The sequence below is a fragment of the Balaenoptera physalus genome (assembly GCF_965194825.1).
Source record: "Balaenoptera physalus genome assembly, chromosome: 14".
Lineage (NCBI taxonomy): Eukaryota > Metazoa > Chordata > Mammalia > Artiodactyla > Balaenopteridae > Balaenoptera > Balaenoptera physalus.
The window spans coordinates 72,226,695-72,243,098 of NC_138893.1; the positions used below are offsets into that span (position 1 = coordinate 72,226,695).

At 43.4% G+C, this 16,404-nt stretch overlaps 1 protein-coding gene across 1 annotated transcript in view; it reads right to left on the reverse strand.

The window, feature by feature from the left end:
- The window catches only part of LOC309642274 (uncharacterized protein), a gene marked incomplete at its 5' end in the record, with an annotated part of 91,456 nt that overhangs the window by 48,897 nt on the left and 26,155 nt on the right, over positions 1 to 16,404 (reverse strand). The window contains one exon of the mRNA XM_082423531.1: positions 8,745 to 8,874. Within this exon, the coding sequence (XP_082279657.1) occupies positions 8,745 to 8,874 (130 nt within the window). The remainder of the gene's footprint in view (positions 1 to 8,744; positions 8,875 to 16,404) is intronic.

The window sequence follows — 16,404 nt, forward strand, 5'->3', positions numbered from 1 at the left end:
TGGGTAGGGTGTCCACGCTGGTAAAAAGAAATGATTAGATAGTGTTTTGTTGTTTTTTAATGAGTACTGTTGAATAGAAATCTCCTACGTTTAAGTATTCCAAATAGCTGATGTAGATATTCAGCCATTCATTAAGGAGGTGGGGCTAACTCCCCTCTCCTGAAGTGTGAGTGCCACATAGTGACTTCATCCTGAAGAATACGCAAAGTATGGACTTGGGGAAAAAGTAACTTCACAGTGCAGAAGATATGACAAAAACTACCTCAGCCAGGAGGGCAAAGTTAACATGAACAGTGTTGCTTTGATGTATGTTCCTATGATATAAAGTAATGAGAAAGCACTTTACCTCTGTGATACGCTTCCTTAAAACCCATGACCCCATTCTAATCACAAGAAAAACGTCAAGTAAATCCCAGTGCAGGACAGTCTACAAAATACCTGACTAGTCCTCCTCAACACTACCTAGGTCACTGAGAGAAGGATAGTGTGAGAAAATGTCAAAGCCAGAAAGATCCTAAAGTGACATGATGACTCAATGCCATGTGATACCCTGGATGGGATCCTAGGACAGAAAAAAGGGAGAACGAAGGGAACCCGAATAAAATATGGATTTTAGTTAGTAGTAAGGTATCCATATTTGTTCATTAACTGTGACAATTCTGTAGAAAACGAATGAAAGGTGAAATTAAAGGTCAAATACAACAAGCTATTGCATCAAACTATAAATCTAGGATAAAACAGTGATTTCCTAACACTATACAAACAAAATGAACCGTAAAATATGGAAAATACAAGCAGACCAATTAACCATGCTATGACCCTTTCTCCCTGCTAGTTCTCCTCTCGTTGTTCTGGGGTTTTCCTCTCCTGGGGCATGGAAGAACAGGGAGAGAGTTGTTTGGCAGCTCCCCTTAGATCTGACCCCACTCAGTGTCTTCATCTTCCCCAGACATGCCCCATCCAATGAGGACACCATGCCAGAAGGAGTCTCAGGAATCACTGATCCTGATGAGTCAGGACTTTTTGGATTACAAGGGACTAGACGTACTTACTCAAGTAAAATAAATTAACATTATTTTAAATGATAGAAATAAATTAATACAAGAGACAAGTTGAAGAGTGGGTTTGGAGATGTCAAGTCCAATGGCTCACGTTCTTGTAGTATGACCTGGTCCCTCTCCAAACATCAGTCCTGCTGAATGCCTTGGGGTGGTCCCATTCACGGGCACAGTCTCTCTCACTGCATCCAGGGCCACCAGCAACTCCAAGATGACACCCACACAACACCCATTCTACCAGGAGGGGTTTCTCCTTCCCTAGGGTTCTATGAAAACTCATGACTTTGAATGCCTTTGGCCTGGCTTGGGTCACATTCTCACCTTTGAACCGATCACAGCAAGCAGAGGATGAAAAATGGGATTGGCTAGATGTGGATCATATACCCATCTTCTAGGTGAGTGGAATATAAGGTCAGCCCCCTGAAACTGTTTGGACTGGAAGCAGGTGAGATGTAGTTCCAAAAGGAAAGCTGAGGTGCTGCAGTTGGACATGAGGACAGATGCTGGCTCAGCAAAAGCGGCAGATTCCATATCACTGACAGTCCACTGCATGGCACAGAATCGGAAGCAAAAAGTAGTAAGGGATTCACTTAGGGTCAGGGGCTGTAGCCACCCATCCCTGCTCCCGCTATCCTCCCATGACAGCAAAAAGTTCTTCCATTTGCTGAAAAGCAAGGTTGATGATGATGGTAAACACAAGGATCCTGCCTTGGTCACCGGGTCCTTGCATCACAGAGACTGGCCCAGAATAGCCTATGTGCTCTCAGAAGGCACACGGACCTCATTCTTGTTCCCGAGAGGTGGTTGCCCAGGATGCATATGCCTGCCCCCGGCCACATTAATCACCCATCCCCGAAGAACAATATTGCTCACTTTTCCAGTCTCTTCTCCTGCCTTTACAAAGAGCAGGTTCCAAATGCTAGGGTGGTAAAGAAATTATTGCTCAATGAAGTACTGGGAGGCTCAAGGATTATTCAATACCATGGAATTCATAATCAGCAGGCTTTCCAAAGGCCACATGGGTGTGTATATGACTCTCTAATAACATGCAGTCCCTGTGAAACTGCCTCTTGGGAGGCCCAGCTGCTCCCATAGCTTTGATTCTTAACAAGTATGAAAGTCAAAAGTTTGTAACAACTGGAAGGCCAAAGGACTGCAGGGCCACGGTCTTTTGTATGGTTTTTGTGGCCAGGGCCACATTCAACATTTGAAGGGTTATGACCTCTCTCGGCAGGCTAAGAGGCTGTGAGGGAGAGGGCCCTTTTCTCAACCACATGGATGTTGGGAACATAAACATGCCAAGGGGCTGTCTATGCTGCCCAGGTGGTTGTTCAATTGCCCAGCGGCAGGTGCAGCTCAGTAACTGGCCACAGGGGCTTGACAGAGCCCAGGCTGGGCTGAGCTGGAGAACCACAGATGCCTGCCTGGATGGTCAGAGGTCAAGGGTTATCCTGTCTGAGACTTGATTTTCTACTGATGCCCGCTCAGATGGGACAAAGGATTCATGAAGTCCCAGAAGGGCCCCAGCTGCCCTCAAGAAGGCAGCACCTGAGGGTCAGCTGGTCACTGCACCCAGTCCTGTGTAAATCTGCACGTCTTCAGAGTGCCCTCGTGTCAGAGCTGTGCTGGAACCTGGGACTGCCCAGGCAGAGTGGGGCTGGCACCACCCCTTTCAGGCAGGAGGGAGGGAAGAGAGAAACCCTACATGACTTCTGATGGCCTCCACAGCCCCTGACTGAGATTGAGGTCGATTTGAAACAGAGACAGTACAGACATTTCATTCGTCTCCCAAGAGCCCAGGACTGAGGGGAAGACAAACAATGATACAGCTCACCTACCTGACTCATTTGTGACCTTGGGAGAATTCTGTCCATCCTGGAGGCTTCAGAGAGATGGAGAGGGACAAGGAGGGTGAGAACAGGTTATCCTTTAACCTAACTCTAACCCTCACCCTAACCCTAACATCCTAACCTATAACCCTAACCCTTTACCCTATTACCCTAAACCTAACAATCCTAACCTTGGATCCTAGACCCTCGATCCTGACACCTCAACTCTAATCCCTGACCCTGACCCTTTAACCATCACCCTAAACCCTGACACTGACTCTAAGCACAGACCTTAACCCTAGCAAAGTAGATGCCAAGGGATGACTCTATAATCTCTAAAATAAACCAAGGGAATAAATCCTCATGACCTTGCATTTAGCAGTGGTTTCTTCGATCTGACATCAAAGCTTAAGCAATGAATAAAATATAGATACACTGGGTTTCCTCAAAGTTAATAATTTTATCACATCAAAACTGCTATCCAGAAAGTAAGACAGTCCACAGAATGGAAGAAAATATTTGCACATGATATATCTACTAAGAGTCTGTTATCCAGAACATATCAAGAAACTCATCAACAGAAACACAAAGAACTCAATTTTTAAAATGCACAAAGGACTTGATCAGACTCTTCTCCAGACAAGACATGCAAATGGTCAACAGGACATGAAAAGATGTCAAACATCAGTAGTCATGATGGAAATGCAAATTCGTACCATAATGCAATACCCCTTCAAACACACAATTGTTATAGTCAAGAAAAATTAAAAATAATGAATATTGGCAACAATGTAGAGCAAATGGAACTTTTAAACACTGTGGAAATGTAAAATGGTGCAGCCTACGTGAACAATACTTTGACATTTCTTCAAAAAGATAAATGTACTGGGTTGGCCAAAGAGTGCCTTTGGTTTTTAAGTAAAAATAAAAGACACATTTTTCATTTTCACCAAGAACTTTATTGAACAACATATTTACCCTTTCGTTTCACTAGCTTCTGCCCTTTTTCAGGCAACCTCATAATTCTGTCTTCCCAAAACTTTTTATCTTTTTGAGCAAAGAACTGTTCCTGGTGCCTTTTACAGTCTTCCACGGAACTGAAATTTTTTCCATCAAGAGAATTTTGTAAAGACCAAAATAAATGGAAATCTGAAGGTGCAATGTCTGGTGAATATGGCAGATGAATCAGAACTTCCCAGCCAAGCTGTAACAGTTTTTGCCTGGTCATCAAAGAAACATGAGGTCTTGCATTATCTTGATGGAAGATTATACATTTTCTATTGACTAATTCCGGACGCTTTTCGTCCAGTGCTGCTTTCAGTTGGTCTAACTGGGAGCAGTACTTGTTGGAATTAATCATTTGGTTTTCCGGAAGGAGCTCATAATCGAGGACTCCCTTCCAATCCCACCATATACACAACATCACCTTCTTTGGATGACGACCGGCCTTTGGTGTGGTTGGTGGTGGTTCATTTCGCTTGCCCCACAATCTCTTCCATTCCACATTATTGTACAGTATTCACTTTTCATCACCTGTCACTATCTGTTCAAAATGGAACGTTTTCATTGCATTTAAGTAGAGAATCGCATGCGGAAATTCACTTAACTTATGTGGAACCCAAACATCAAAGCAATTAATAAAATCAAGCTGGTGCAAATGATTTTCAGTGCTTGATTTAGATATTTTGAGTATGTTGGCTATCTCCCATGTGGTATAATGTTGACTGTTCTCAATTAATTTCTCCATTTGATCGCTGTCAACTTCAGCTGGTCTACCCGACCATGGAGCATCGTCCAGCGAGAAATCTTCAGCATGAAACTTTGCAAACCACTTTTGACACATTCAATCAGTCACAGCACAAATCCATACACTGCACAAACCTTTTTTTTGCATTTCGGTTGCCTTTTTACCTTTCTTGAAATAATAAAGCATAATATGCCAAAAATGTCGCCTTTTTTTCATCTTCAATATTACAATGGCTATACAAAAATTCACCAACTTTGATAAGTCTTTTGCTAAATGCACGCTGATATGACAGCCGTCACAAAGAATCTCACAAAATTGTTTTGAATGAAGTTAAAGACAACTAAGGGCTACTTAGAGCCATCTTACGGAAAGAGCCGAACAAACTTTTTGGCCAACCCAATTATTACGATAGGGTTCAACAACTCCACTCCTAGGTACAGACACCAAAGAATTGAAAACAAGTGTTCAAACAAAAACTTGTACACAAATATTCATAGCAGCACTGTTCATAATAGCCAAAAGGTAGAAACAATTAAAATGTCCATCAATAGGTGAATAAACAAAATGTGGTACATCCATAAACTACCATATTATTCTGCCATATAAATGAATAGAGTAAAATGGTGCAGCCACTGTGAAAATAATATGGCAGCTCCTTAAAAAGTTACACTCCGAGTTAACATATGATCCATCAGTTCCACCTTGGGGCATTTACTCAAAATATTTGAAAGCAGGGACTGGAACAGGTATTTGTACATTCATATTCATAGCACCATCATTCACAATAACAAAAGGTGGAAGCAACCCAGGTGTCCACTGATGGATGAATGGATAAACAGAATGTGGTATATACACAAAGGAATATTACTTAGCCTTGAAAACTAAGGAAATTCTGACACATGCTACAATGTGGATGAACCTTGAACTTACTATGCTAAATGAAATAAGTCAGTCACGGAAGAACAAATTCTATGGTTCCACTTACATAAGGTATCTAGGGGAGTCAAATTCAAAGACAGAAGGAATGTGGTTGCAGGAGCTGAGAGGAGTCAGTGTTCAATGGATACAGTTTCACTTGGGGAAAATGAGAAAGTTCAGGAAATAAGTGGTGAGGATATTTTTATAACGATGTAGATGCAGTGAGTGCCACAGAACTGTACACACCAAATGGCTTAAATGGTAAATGTTATATGTTTTTATTCGCAGTGGAAAAAATGAAGTACTGATACATGCTACAACATGGAGGAATGCTGACAACACCCTAAGTGAAAGAAGCCATACAGATATCATACTCATCCTGTGCTTTAAAGCCATCAAGGTTTTGAACATGAGGGAAAGTCACAGTCAAGGTTTCAGAAAAAAAAAGAAAACTGGGTCACAATGAAAAAGATATTTCCATAGAGTTGGGGCAGGTGGTGAAAGTTGAAGTGGACCTATGGATCAGATTATTATAAGAAATTATAATCCTCCTCATTTGGTGGTTAAAAGTGCTTGTTCCCTGGGAGTGTATCCATGTTTTGGGTAAAACACACTGAAGTGTTTTGTGTGAAGTGGCAAATGTGAGTACTTTGTACTGCTATGGAAAATTTTCTGTACATTTGAAATTACTGTAAAATAAACTACTTTTCAAAGCAACTGTGTCAATAAAAGGACAGAAATGTAGAGAAGATAACGATCTTTGTAGAGGCCAAGCCCTACCCAGATCCTGCTCACCCAAAGTGATGATGTAATTAGCCACTGTAAAATTTCACATGTTTTTAAGGGGCAGTGTGGGAAGATTATAATAGTAACCACCCTATCTTGGGTGTTGTAGCTGAGCTGGATGTGGTATAAACAGTGGGATTTCTAATTCCAGTTTCCTGTATTAAATCACCAAAAAACTGTCAGAACCAATAAATGAATTCAGTAAAGCTGCAGGATACAAAATCAATACACTAAAAACACTTGTGTTTCTATACACTAATAATGAACCATCAGAGACAGAAATTAAGAAAACAATCCCATTTCCAATAACAACAAAAGAACCAAATACCTAGGAATGAATTTAACCCAAGATGTGAAACAGCTGCACGCTGAAAACCTTACAACATCAATGAAGAAATTGAAGATGCAAAGAAATGGAAAGATATCCTGTGCTTATGGATGGAAAGACTTAGTAGTGCTAAAATGTTCATTCTACCCAAAACAGCATACACATTTAATGCACATCCTACCAAAATTCCAATGGAATTTTTCACAGAAGCTGAACAAACAATCCTGACATTTGTATGGAACTACAAAGGACCCTGAACAGCCAAGGGGACCCTGAGAAAGGAGAACAGCAGCTGGAGGAAACTCACTCACTGACTTGAAACCATATCACAAAGCTACAGTAACCAAACAGTGTAGAAATAGCACAAAAAGAGGCATGGGCCACAGGAATAGAATAGAGCCTGGGAAAGAAATCCACACATATGTGGTCAGTTTATGACAAAGCCGCCAAGGACATACACCAGGAAAAGGACAGTCCCCTCAAATTGTGTGTGATAGAGAGGAGAGAATTACTGTGTTGGTTTCTTGGGAACACTTGGAGGACTTTCTGACAGTGGGGATGCAATCTGTTTGTCTTTTCCCTCCTTGGTAAGAAATCTCCGTATGACATGAGCCTCTCTAAGAATCCTCCCTGAACTGAGGCCTGAAGAAATCAGAGCTGAGATTCAAGTTGTCTTCACAGACAATATCTCAAGGTTAAGTATAAGTATCACTTCAACAAGGTAATTTAAAGTGCCATTATTGCCCTCCATTCCAAATGTGTAAGAGGAGAAGTGTTGGCAGAGGCCTAGCATTTAAAGCTATCTGGTTTGACTGGACATGCTCATTCATCCCCAACTGGCCTCACACGCATTTGAGTTACTGGCGATGACCAAGCTGAATGCAGAGGCTCGTCAGCGGGAAGGACACTGACGGAAACTCTGTTACCTGTCCTGTTGGTTTCTCTGTACCTTCTGGTCACTAGGTTGTGTCACTTGCTATGGTGCCTGGGCATCAGGTTTTTAATACAGTTATCACCAGTTGTGAGACTAGGACGAACAGAAATCAGGCCATTCCATGAAATCTGAAACTGGAGGACAGGGTCACTTTCTTCATTTTCCTGGTTTAACAGGCCAATTAATTGCTGCTCATGACTAACTAGCCCTGTTTTATTATCACACTGGGCAGTCAACTGAGATTTACCCATATATATACTTACACTAGTTCTACCTCAAAGAGCCTTCTTGATCAAACATGTCAACAACTTCACCTCAATCTGGAAATACTGGAAAGGCAGAATAAATTCAGTTTAAGGTGATTTATGTAAATCATTTATTATAGAGAATTCTCTTGGTGGGAAAGGTCAATATTTACCACCCAGTAAAAATAAATACTGATCTGATCTCAAAATCGTGTCTTCTACACACACACACACACACTGGCGTGGGCACACACTCACATGCACACGGGCAGACACAGACCCTCTGCTGAAGTTACCAATAGCTTTTGAGGTCAGTGAAACCCCATGATTACGAGCTTACGCCGTGCAGTGAGCTGGCTCTGGGTTTAAATCCTGCCCCTGGCTGTGGGACAGGGCACAGCTCACTTCAGCTCCCTGCACAGTTTTCCTCTTCTGTTAAACAACACCCACTACAGAAGGGTTAATGTGAGAATCAGATAGAAAGTACCTAATAAACTGGTGCTTCTCAAACTCCAAAGTTCACACAAATCATCTGGGAATCTCGTTACAATGCAGATGCTGATTCAGATGCTCAAGCGGGGCTTGATGTTCTAAGTTCCTAGGTGATGTTACGTTGCCAGTCCACGGACCAGACTTTGCGTAGCAAGGTACATACTGAAACCAAAATCGCTATCCTGTGGTCCTGCCAGCCAAGTAAGAGAAGAAAGCTGAGAAAGGATTTTTTGGTGCCCAGTGTGACCTTGGCATGAACTCAGTTTCTCTAGGTATGGAGAGAATAACACATTTGGGGCCAGGCTTTATTCTGTCCCCTCATGAGCCTCAGCATGACTTAATTTCCATTCTTCTGCCCAGAGTCAGCCAGGGGCCACGGGAACCCACAAAGATGGGGAGTCTCATACCTGCCATAGTCCTGGCAAATCTCCCCCACGGCCACCAAGGCCTTCAGGTACTCGCTGGGCTGGCAGGGCTGGATACAGCACAGGGAACAGCTGTTACTGGGGTCCCCGGTGGAGGCAGTGGAATCTATAGCTACCTAGAAGAGAAGAGAGGCAAATGAGTGAATTTAAAGTGAACGCATCTTGTAAGAATTGAAATCTGCCATGAGAGAGACACGGCCTGAGGCGGGAAAAGCAGCATATTACACACCCTGCCGATAAGCAGAGTTAGAGAAGAACCTCATTAGCTTTAAAAACTAATTATTAATTTGGTTGAGGCCATTTCTGTAGTCTCCACTCTCCCTCTCCCCGGATGCCCTCTCTTCTCTGTGTCCAAAACGGAACTTGAGATTGACGTACAGGTCAGAAAGCCCAGCCACCGCTGATCCACGACATCACCAGGCACCAAGGGCAATGGTGGAATATCATAATTCACTAAGAAAAGTCTTCTGTGCTCTCCCAGCTGGACGATTCCATCTCCGAAGCCTAGGTAGGCCCCCTTAAAACTAAACTCTGTCTTAAAGATGCGTTCTGTATAACAAAGCCAGTGTTACTTTCATGAGTGGCCGGCTGCAGAGAGATGTGCTGAAGTGGTTATAATAAAATTTCTGCCAGAAGCAGAAAGGCTCTGCTTCTGTGTAAGGCTCCACTCATGTGAAAATTCCTGCCCACACCAGAGAAGATGCATGAATCTAGGGCACTGTCAGTGGCAAGTGGAGAGAAACCTCTCTTTTGCCACCACGTCATCATTATCCTTGAACTTCTAAAATTTTTTGACCTCCAACATCATCATGATCTAAATCATGGTTGACTCATCCAACACTTAACAACAGCAACTACAAAATGCTTAAGGCTGGGGGGTGCTCAAACGGGAAGGAGGATTTCTTCTGATTTTTTAACATCATCACCATTTGAATGAAAGTTAACCTAGTAAAACCCTAGTCATGAACTGTGTGAAAAGCTAGTAGTGGGGGCGGGGGGGGGGAGTAGGGTGGGGAACCTACATGCGTTTTGTGAACAAAAAGGAGGTGTAAAGCACTCCAGGATCCACCCATGAGGGCCCAACCAGACAGAGGTCTGGATACATGCAGACAATCCTGGAAAACTCCTCCAAGGAGAACACGTGAGAGGTACTTGAGAGACAGTGGTTTGGAGAAAGCAAACATCTCAGGGCCTCCTGGATTTACCAAGCTCTAATACACACCCACCATTCTCTGACTTTTTGTCCTAAGGAGAGACACTTAAGAGATCATGGCACCTCACACATGTGTGCATAGTGTTTAAAAGGTAAAAATAGTGCTGGGAAGGCTAGAAGTAAAGCCACCTCTTTCTCTCCTACTGAGGAAAGCACTTGAGAACTCTAGAGAATTCTAGAGAATGCAAGGATGTTATTATGGAAATAACCTTGATTCTGCTCTGATTTATTATTATCATTGCAAGCACTGCAAATCATTGGCAGGTGTTGATACTTAATTATTAATAACGAGTACCTGTGGCTCCCCTCACTTCTGTTTATGATGGCTCTCATCGTGGCGCATCCCCCCCACCTGTGCTTCTTAATACTGCAGCTGACACCCTGTCCTATGTGTTGATTACCTGATTGTCAAGGGTATCCTGTGATGACAAAAATATGCTGGTGTCTTGATTTAAAACCAGAGAATGAAATCAGATAATATAAAGAGCAGAGGGAAAAACTTCCATAAAGAAAAATGGCAGCTCAAGAAACATAATTGAATATTTTATCCTCCCCAGGCAGGGGCAAGATCTCCAAGCATGCAGGCACCAAGTGGCAGCATCTGAGCCCAGGTGTATCACCTGGATGAGTACCTGTGGTATGGGGAGAAGTGGATGTAACATCTGGATGAGTGTTAATAGATTCTGGCAATAATTTATACTAAAATTAAAGAAAAAAATCATAGGGCTGGGATTAGGGTAAGACAAGAGAGGTGACTAGGGCATAAACTCAGGAAGGCACTCATCTGAGCTGACCCTACACTTGCTCAATCCTGAGAGTGATGCCTCCTTAAATTTTGCATCCTAGGTGCCTTTCTTCACTCTTGTCCTGGTACATCATTTCATTTCTATCAACTCTTCATCCTCAGGCTTGGAATAATTCCCTTATGCTTAACAAACTAGGGCTGGGCAGAGATGATGGTGAGAAGAGGATTGTGATTGAAGATATTAAGGACAGAAAATAAATAGGATTTGATGACTGTCTGTGAAGTTGGATGCCAGGTAGGGAAAGGGAGCGGCCAGATCTCCTTGGGGATGGAGGAAATTACATAGTGTGACAACTTGAGCTGCCTGTTCCTGGTGGTGGCGCAGCGACATACAAACATGCCTGATGGAGGCTGTGCTTTTCTTCTGCAGGCAGGCCTCTGGGGTTTCCACTCTTCCTGTGGGGATGGCCCCTGTGGTCTGTGACCACAGAGCCTATTCCGACTCAGGAGACGCTGATATAACTTTGGCGAAGGGTATGAACTTAAAAATTATCTGATGAAAAAGGAAATAAACCAATGATCCTTATCACTCACTGTTTTCTCTAGTTCCCATTGCTTATAAAAATATTTTTTCATTTGACTAGACAGCAAATGGACAGCCTCAAGTACATGGCAGCTAAAAGATTTTTTTTTTTTCCTGGCAAGTGATGGTTTCTGAAGTCTCCCAGATGAGGCTGGAGATAAAATCTCTGTCTTCAGGAGGTGGCCTTCTACCAAGAATTCTCTGTGTTCTTTAAGTTAGCATTAGTGCAAAGCGAATAGAGCAAAAGGTTAGGTTTATCTTAAAAAGCAACAGGGAGGCCATGAAAGATGAGATTAAATTGAAAATAAAAGCAAACAATGGGGCTTCCCTGGTGGCGCAGTGGTTAAGAATCCGCCTGCCAATGCAGGGGACACGGGTTCGAGCCCTGGTCCCAGAAGATCCCACATGCCGCGGAGCGGCTGGGCCCGTGAGCCACAACTACTGAGCCTGCGCGTCTGGAGCCTGTGCTCCGCAGCAGGAGAGGCTGCGATAGTGAGAGGCCCGTGCACTGCGATGAAGAGTGGCCCCCACTTGCCACAACTGGAGAAAGTCCTCGCACAGAAACGAAGACCCAGCACAGCCATAAATAAATAAATAAATAAAATTTAAAAAAAGCAAACAATGACTGAAAAATGCCAGTTTGTGGAGGAGGCTTCCGACTCCTGGTTTCCTGAATGGGGTACGCTTGCAGAGCCACTGTTTTCATCTTCTGCTACGAAGTATTTAGGAAAACCTGTGGTCTGGTGTGTGCTCCAATCTGCCCAGCAGGCAGCCCTGGAACAGGCCTCCTTTGCCTCCCCTTCTGGCCAGGAGGCCTTGCTCTTCATTAAGCAGAGCCTTGGAACAGTTTTGCAAAACTTTGTAAAGTAAGAAAGCAAAATGCTTGCTCCCTCCATGTCACCAGATCTCCAGTATGGGGAGCTGCTTCCAGAAAAGGCTGGATGCTATCGATGAGTATCCTTCCTTGGACATTTTTAGCTTCTTACGTGAAATGAGCCCACGCCTCGCATCCCTTCCCTGCCTGTGACAAACAGGCCATTTGAGAACCTCCCGGAAGTTTTCTGAGGAAAGCTGCTGTGAACCCATCTCTGGTTAGCTGCCTGATCTCTCTGCCATCAACCTTTGTGATATCACCTGCTACAGGACAGCTTTTAAAGACTTGTATACAATTTGGACCTATACAACGTGCCTTGTAGGTTGAGATGCTGTTTAGTCTGGACCACTTCTTAAATAATAGGTCTAATTCTAGGTCTTTCCTGTTTCCTCAAAACTCCACAGCAGGCAAAGAAATAGGACCCTAGGCAAGGTAGAAAAGACCCTGGAGGTCGCCTGGTTCATTTCCTGGGAAGGGCAAAGCATTCTCTTCTTCAGCCCAGGACTCATCCTTATTTCTCAGAGGTCTACACCAGAGTCCATCAGTGTTTAATCTGGGATATAAAACCAGGATTTAAAACTTAAACTGAGACACAGCATGGGCATAGGATGTCCTAAATGTGTTAGGGTCAGAAAAGATTATGTGAGAGAACTTTAACAGGTGGTCTTTTCTTAGGCTTGAAAGTTAATCTGGGAGAAGCCACATTCAACTTATTATATTATTAAATTATAGCCAGTAAAATCAGAGACAAAAGAAAGCAATACCATCTTTAATTTTAAATACAAATAATAAAAAGGGCCATTTGAATATAATAAGAAAAAAATGATGACTCAGGATTCTACTAGCCTGGTAAGTTGTACGCATATATATAAACAAAATATTTTAAAAATGTATACATAAAATATAGTTATATATAATATATATAAATATTTAACATAGCTGTAATCATAGGGTAACTGCTTTATATTCTTTTTTTTCTCCACTTAACACTATGTCATAAACACATCCTGTTATTACCAATCATTATAATTATCACTTCAAATGGCTTTATCATAGTCCACTTAAATGAGTGCACTGCAATTTACGTAGCCATTACCTTACTGTTGGACATTTATGTTGCTTACAACCTGTCTCTGTGAAAATCCATTTCACAGTGAACATTTTTTTGCAACTGGAAAGAAACATTTAATTCTGCTACCATTTTCTTTCCAAATACCTTATGAAGTCTGTCTGGTCTATGCTGTCTATACTTGTGTATTTTGTATGTGAAATTCCAGTATCTGGCTTTCCTTTTAGCTGCTGTGCCATGTGCCAAACACATGGAACCCCATCTCTCTCCCTGAAGTCTCTGCTTCACCTCTGCCCAGCTCCTCCAAGACCACAACGTGATGTTGCCCCAGAGTGCTTACGATTCAAGGATTCACACGAGGAACAAAGGTTGTTCTCGGGGCACCTTGGACCTCCCGAAATTGTGTGCGCAATTGGGTGTATGCACTTTCCAGTGAGGGACATAGATCTTGTATCAGATTTCAAGTGGTCCATGTGACCAAAAAAGAGGAAGAATCATTGACAGGGGTCCTTTTAGCATCCTTTATCTCCTTCCCTCCTCAGGGTCTTCGCTGCTTATTTGATAGCCTAAAACCCCCCTCTTCTCATCCTCAGGTTGCCACCTACTTTCCACCTCTTGCCTTTCCTTCACTGTTGGCCTTCTTGAACGAGTAGTTATGCCCACTGTGTTCACCTCCTCGCCGTCTGTTACACCCCAACTCCTAGGTCTCCCATCTCATTCTGCTGAAGTTGCTCTTCTGCAGATGATTTATGCCTACTCATCACACGGCCCAGTCACTGGTTTTCATTCTTCATCTTGTGTCTTCTCTTTAGCATATGGGATATTGTCCTTGACCTTGTAACATTTCCTCCTGATCATCTGAGTTACTGCCTCCTCCAGGACCTTTTCCTCTGGCATCTCTTCTCTTATTGTTTGCCCCTCTTTCCTCTGCTGCCAATGGAGGTCTTCTACAATTTTATGTCATCAGGTCCCATTTCTGTATTTTTCTCTTTGGCCATCTCATCCAGATCCATGTATGTGCAGCTTCTACCTCTCTCCTGAAACTGAGATCCGTATTTATAAATGCCATCTCCACCGAGATACCTGAAAGTACCTCTGCTACGTCCAGTAGGAAGTTCATCCTGTTGTCTGGCAGCTCCTCTTGATTTCCATATTTCTGTGAACAGGACTGCCATGCTTTGTCTTTAGGCACCAGAGATTTGAGTTATCCTGGGCTCATTATTCTCCCGTGCTTTCCGTCTCCTCATGTATCATAAGTCAAGGCTAATTGACTCTTTCCACAGTGCCCCTTCCTACTGCTGCCCCTACATGTTACCTCTTATTACCTGTCACCAGGATGGTTGCAGTGGGCTTTAATCTCTTCTTTCAGAGTCTTTTCACCACCACCGATGCCTTTCACCAAATGCCCCCAGATTTACTTCCCTAAAGCATGTGCCTGATTGCTCCAGGGTCTTGCCCAAGACTCCCCTGAATGTTCCCTTATCCACCAAATTACCTCAAAATTCAAAGCCCTTCAAGTTCTCAATCCCAATCATTTCCCCAACAATCCCCTAAATATATCCTGTATAGTCACATTAACCCAAGTAAGGAAACGTATTTTTCATTAGAATATATGGATGCATAAATATTTAAGTTCATAGGGGTGCTTTTTAAAGCAAAAATCTAGTATCACATTTATCAGTCCAAGTTCTTCTTTTCCCTAAACCTTATCTCTTTTTGAAGATTTAGGCTTCAGTCCATCATCATTCAACAGAAGTATTTTGAACACCTTATATACATCAGCCTGGGACCCGAAGGGAAAGATGCTCTACTCTTTTTTTTTTTTTTTTTAATAGTGCTGCTTTTTTTTTTTTTAAATAGGAATTATTTATTTATTTATTTATTTATTTAATTTTGGCTGTGTTGGGTCTTCGTTTCTGTGTGAGGGCTTTCCCTAGTTGTGGCAAGCGGGGGCCACTCCTCATCGTGGTGCGCGGGCCTCTCACCATCGTGGGCTCTCTTGTTGCGGAGCACAGGCTCCAGACGCGCAGGCTCAGTAATTGTGGCTCACGGGCCCAGTTGCTCCGCAGCATGTGGGATCTTCCCAGACCAGGGCTCGAACCCGTGTCCCCTGCATTGGCAGGCAGATTCTCAACCACTGCGCCACCAGGGAAGCCCCCAATGCTCTACTCTTGATAGTCTTAAGAATATCAAGGAGCCCCGGGCACCTGTGGAAGGTGCAAAAGCTTTTTCCTCACTCGTTTGTAGTGTGTACTAGTCAGTCTTGACAGGAAGCAAATGGTCCACTCAAAAGGGTTGACTGAGGAGAAGTTAATAAAAGGACAATTCAAAAAAGGTTAAAGGAGGCTGACTAGAAAGGGTCGAGAGGGGCAGTTAGCAGAACCGAGTGAGAGTAGTGTCTGCGGAGCAGGACACCCGATGGGAACTGTGTCCTTCTGTAGAGGAACGTGGTCGCTGCCAAACAGCAGCCTGGCAAGCAGAGAGTTGGGAAGAAGCGCCCCAACTTCATTCTCCTCCAATTGTTTGACCTCTGGCTGCTGACCCCAAAGAGGAAGGCCTCCTGGGGCACAGGGGAGGGGCTGAGAAGGGTGAGGAAACGTGCAGAACTATATTCCACTGCTGGCTCCTGAAGGTCTGTCTCCAGGGAGACGGAGGCTCATCCTGGCTGAAGCTCCTGGGCCTGCTCAGAAATCTCAGGTCATCCTGTGCCAGCGGGAGATTTCGACTCTGGAGTACTCAGGGGTTGGGTGACTGCAACGCATCCTCGTTCCTCCCCCCCTCTGCTCTGCCCGTCTGCACGCCAGGAAGCCCTCCTCTCATTTCTCATCCCTCTGCCACTTTCCCTTCATTTTGCCAGATGGGTTCAATAAAATTATTGGGCAGATAATAAATAGTTAGAGGCCAAGTTAAATAAGACATGTTAATTGTTACTAATAGGTTGCATTACAGCTTATCATTTACAGTAGATGGTACTGCTTGAGTAATAAGAAATTAATAATGAGAAAGTTGACTTTATTTTAGAGGGAAATGACAATGAAGTGGCTGGTATGTTTTCTTTAGTAGAAAGCTCAAAACAGAACACCTAGCAACCGTCTCCTGCGACCCGGGCCTGAAGCCCTCCAGGAGGAAGGGCTTTGTTGCAGGCACTGCTGATGGTC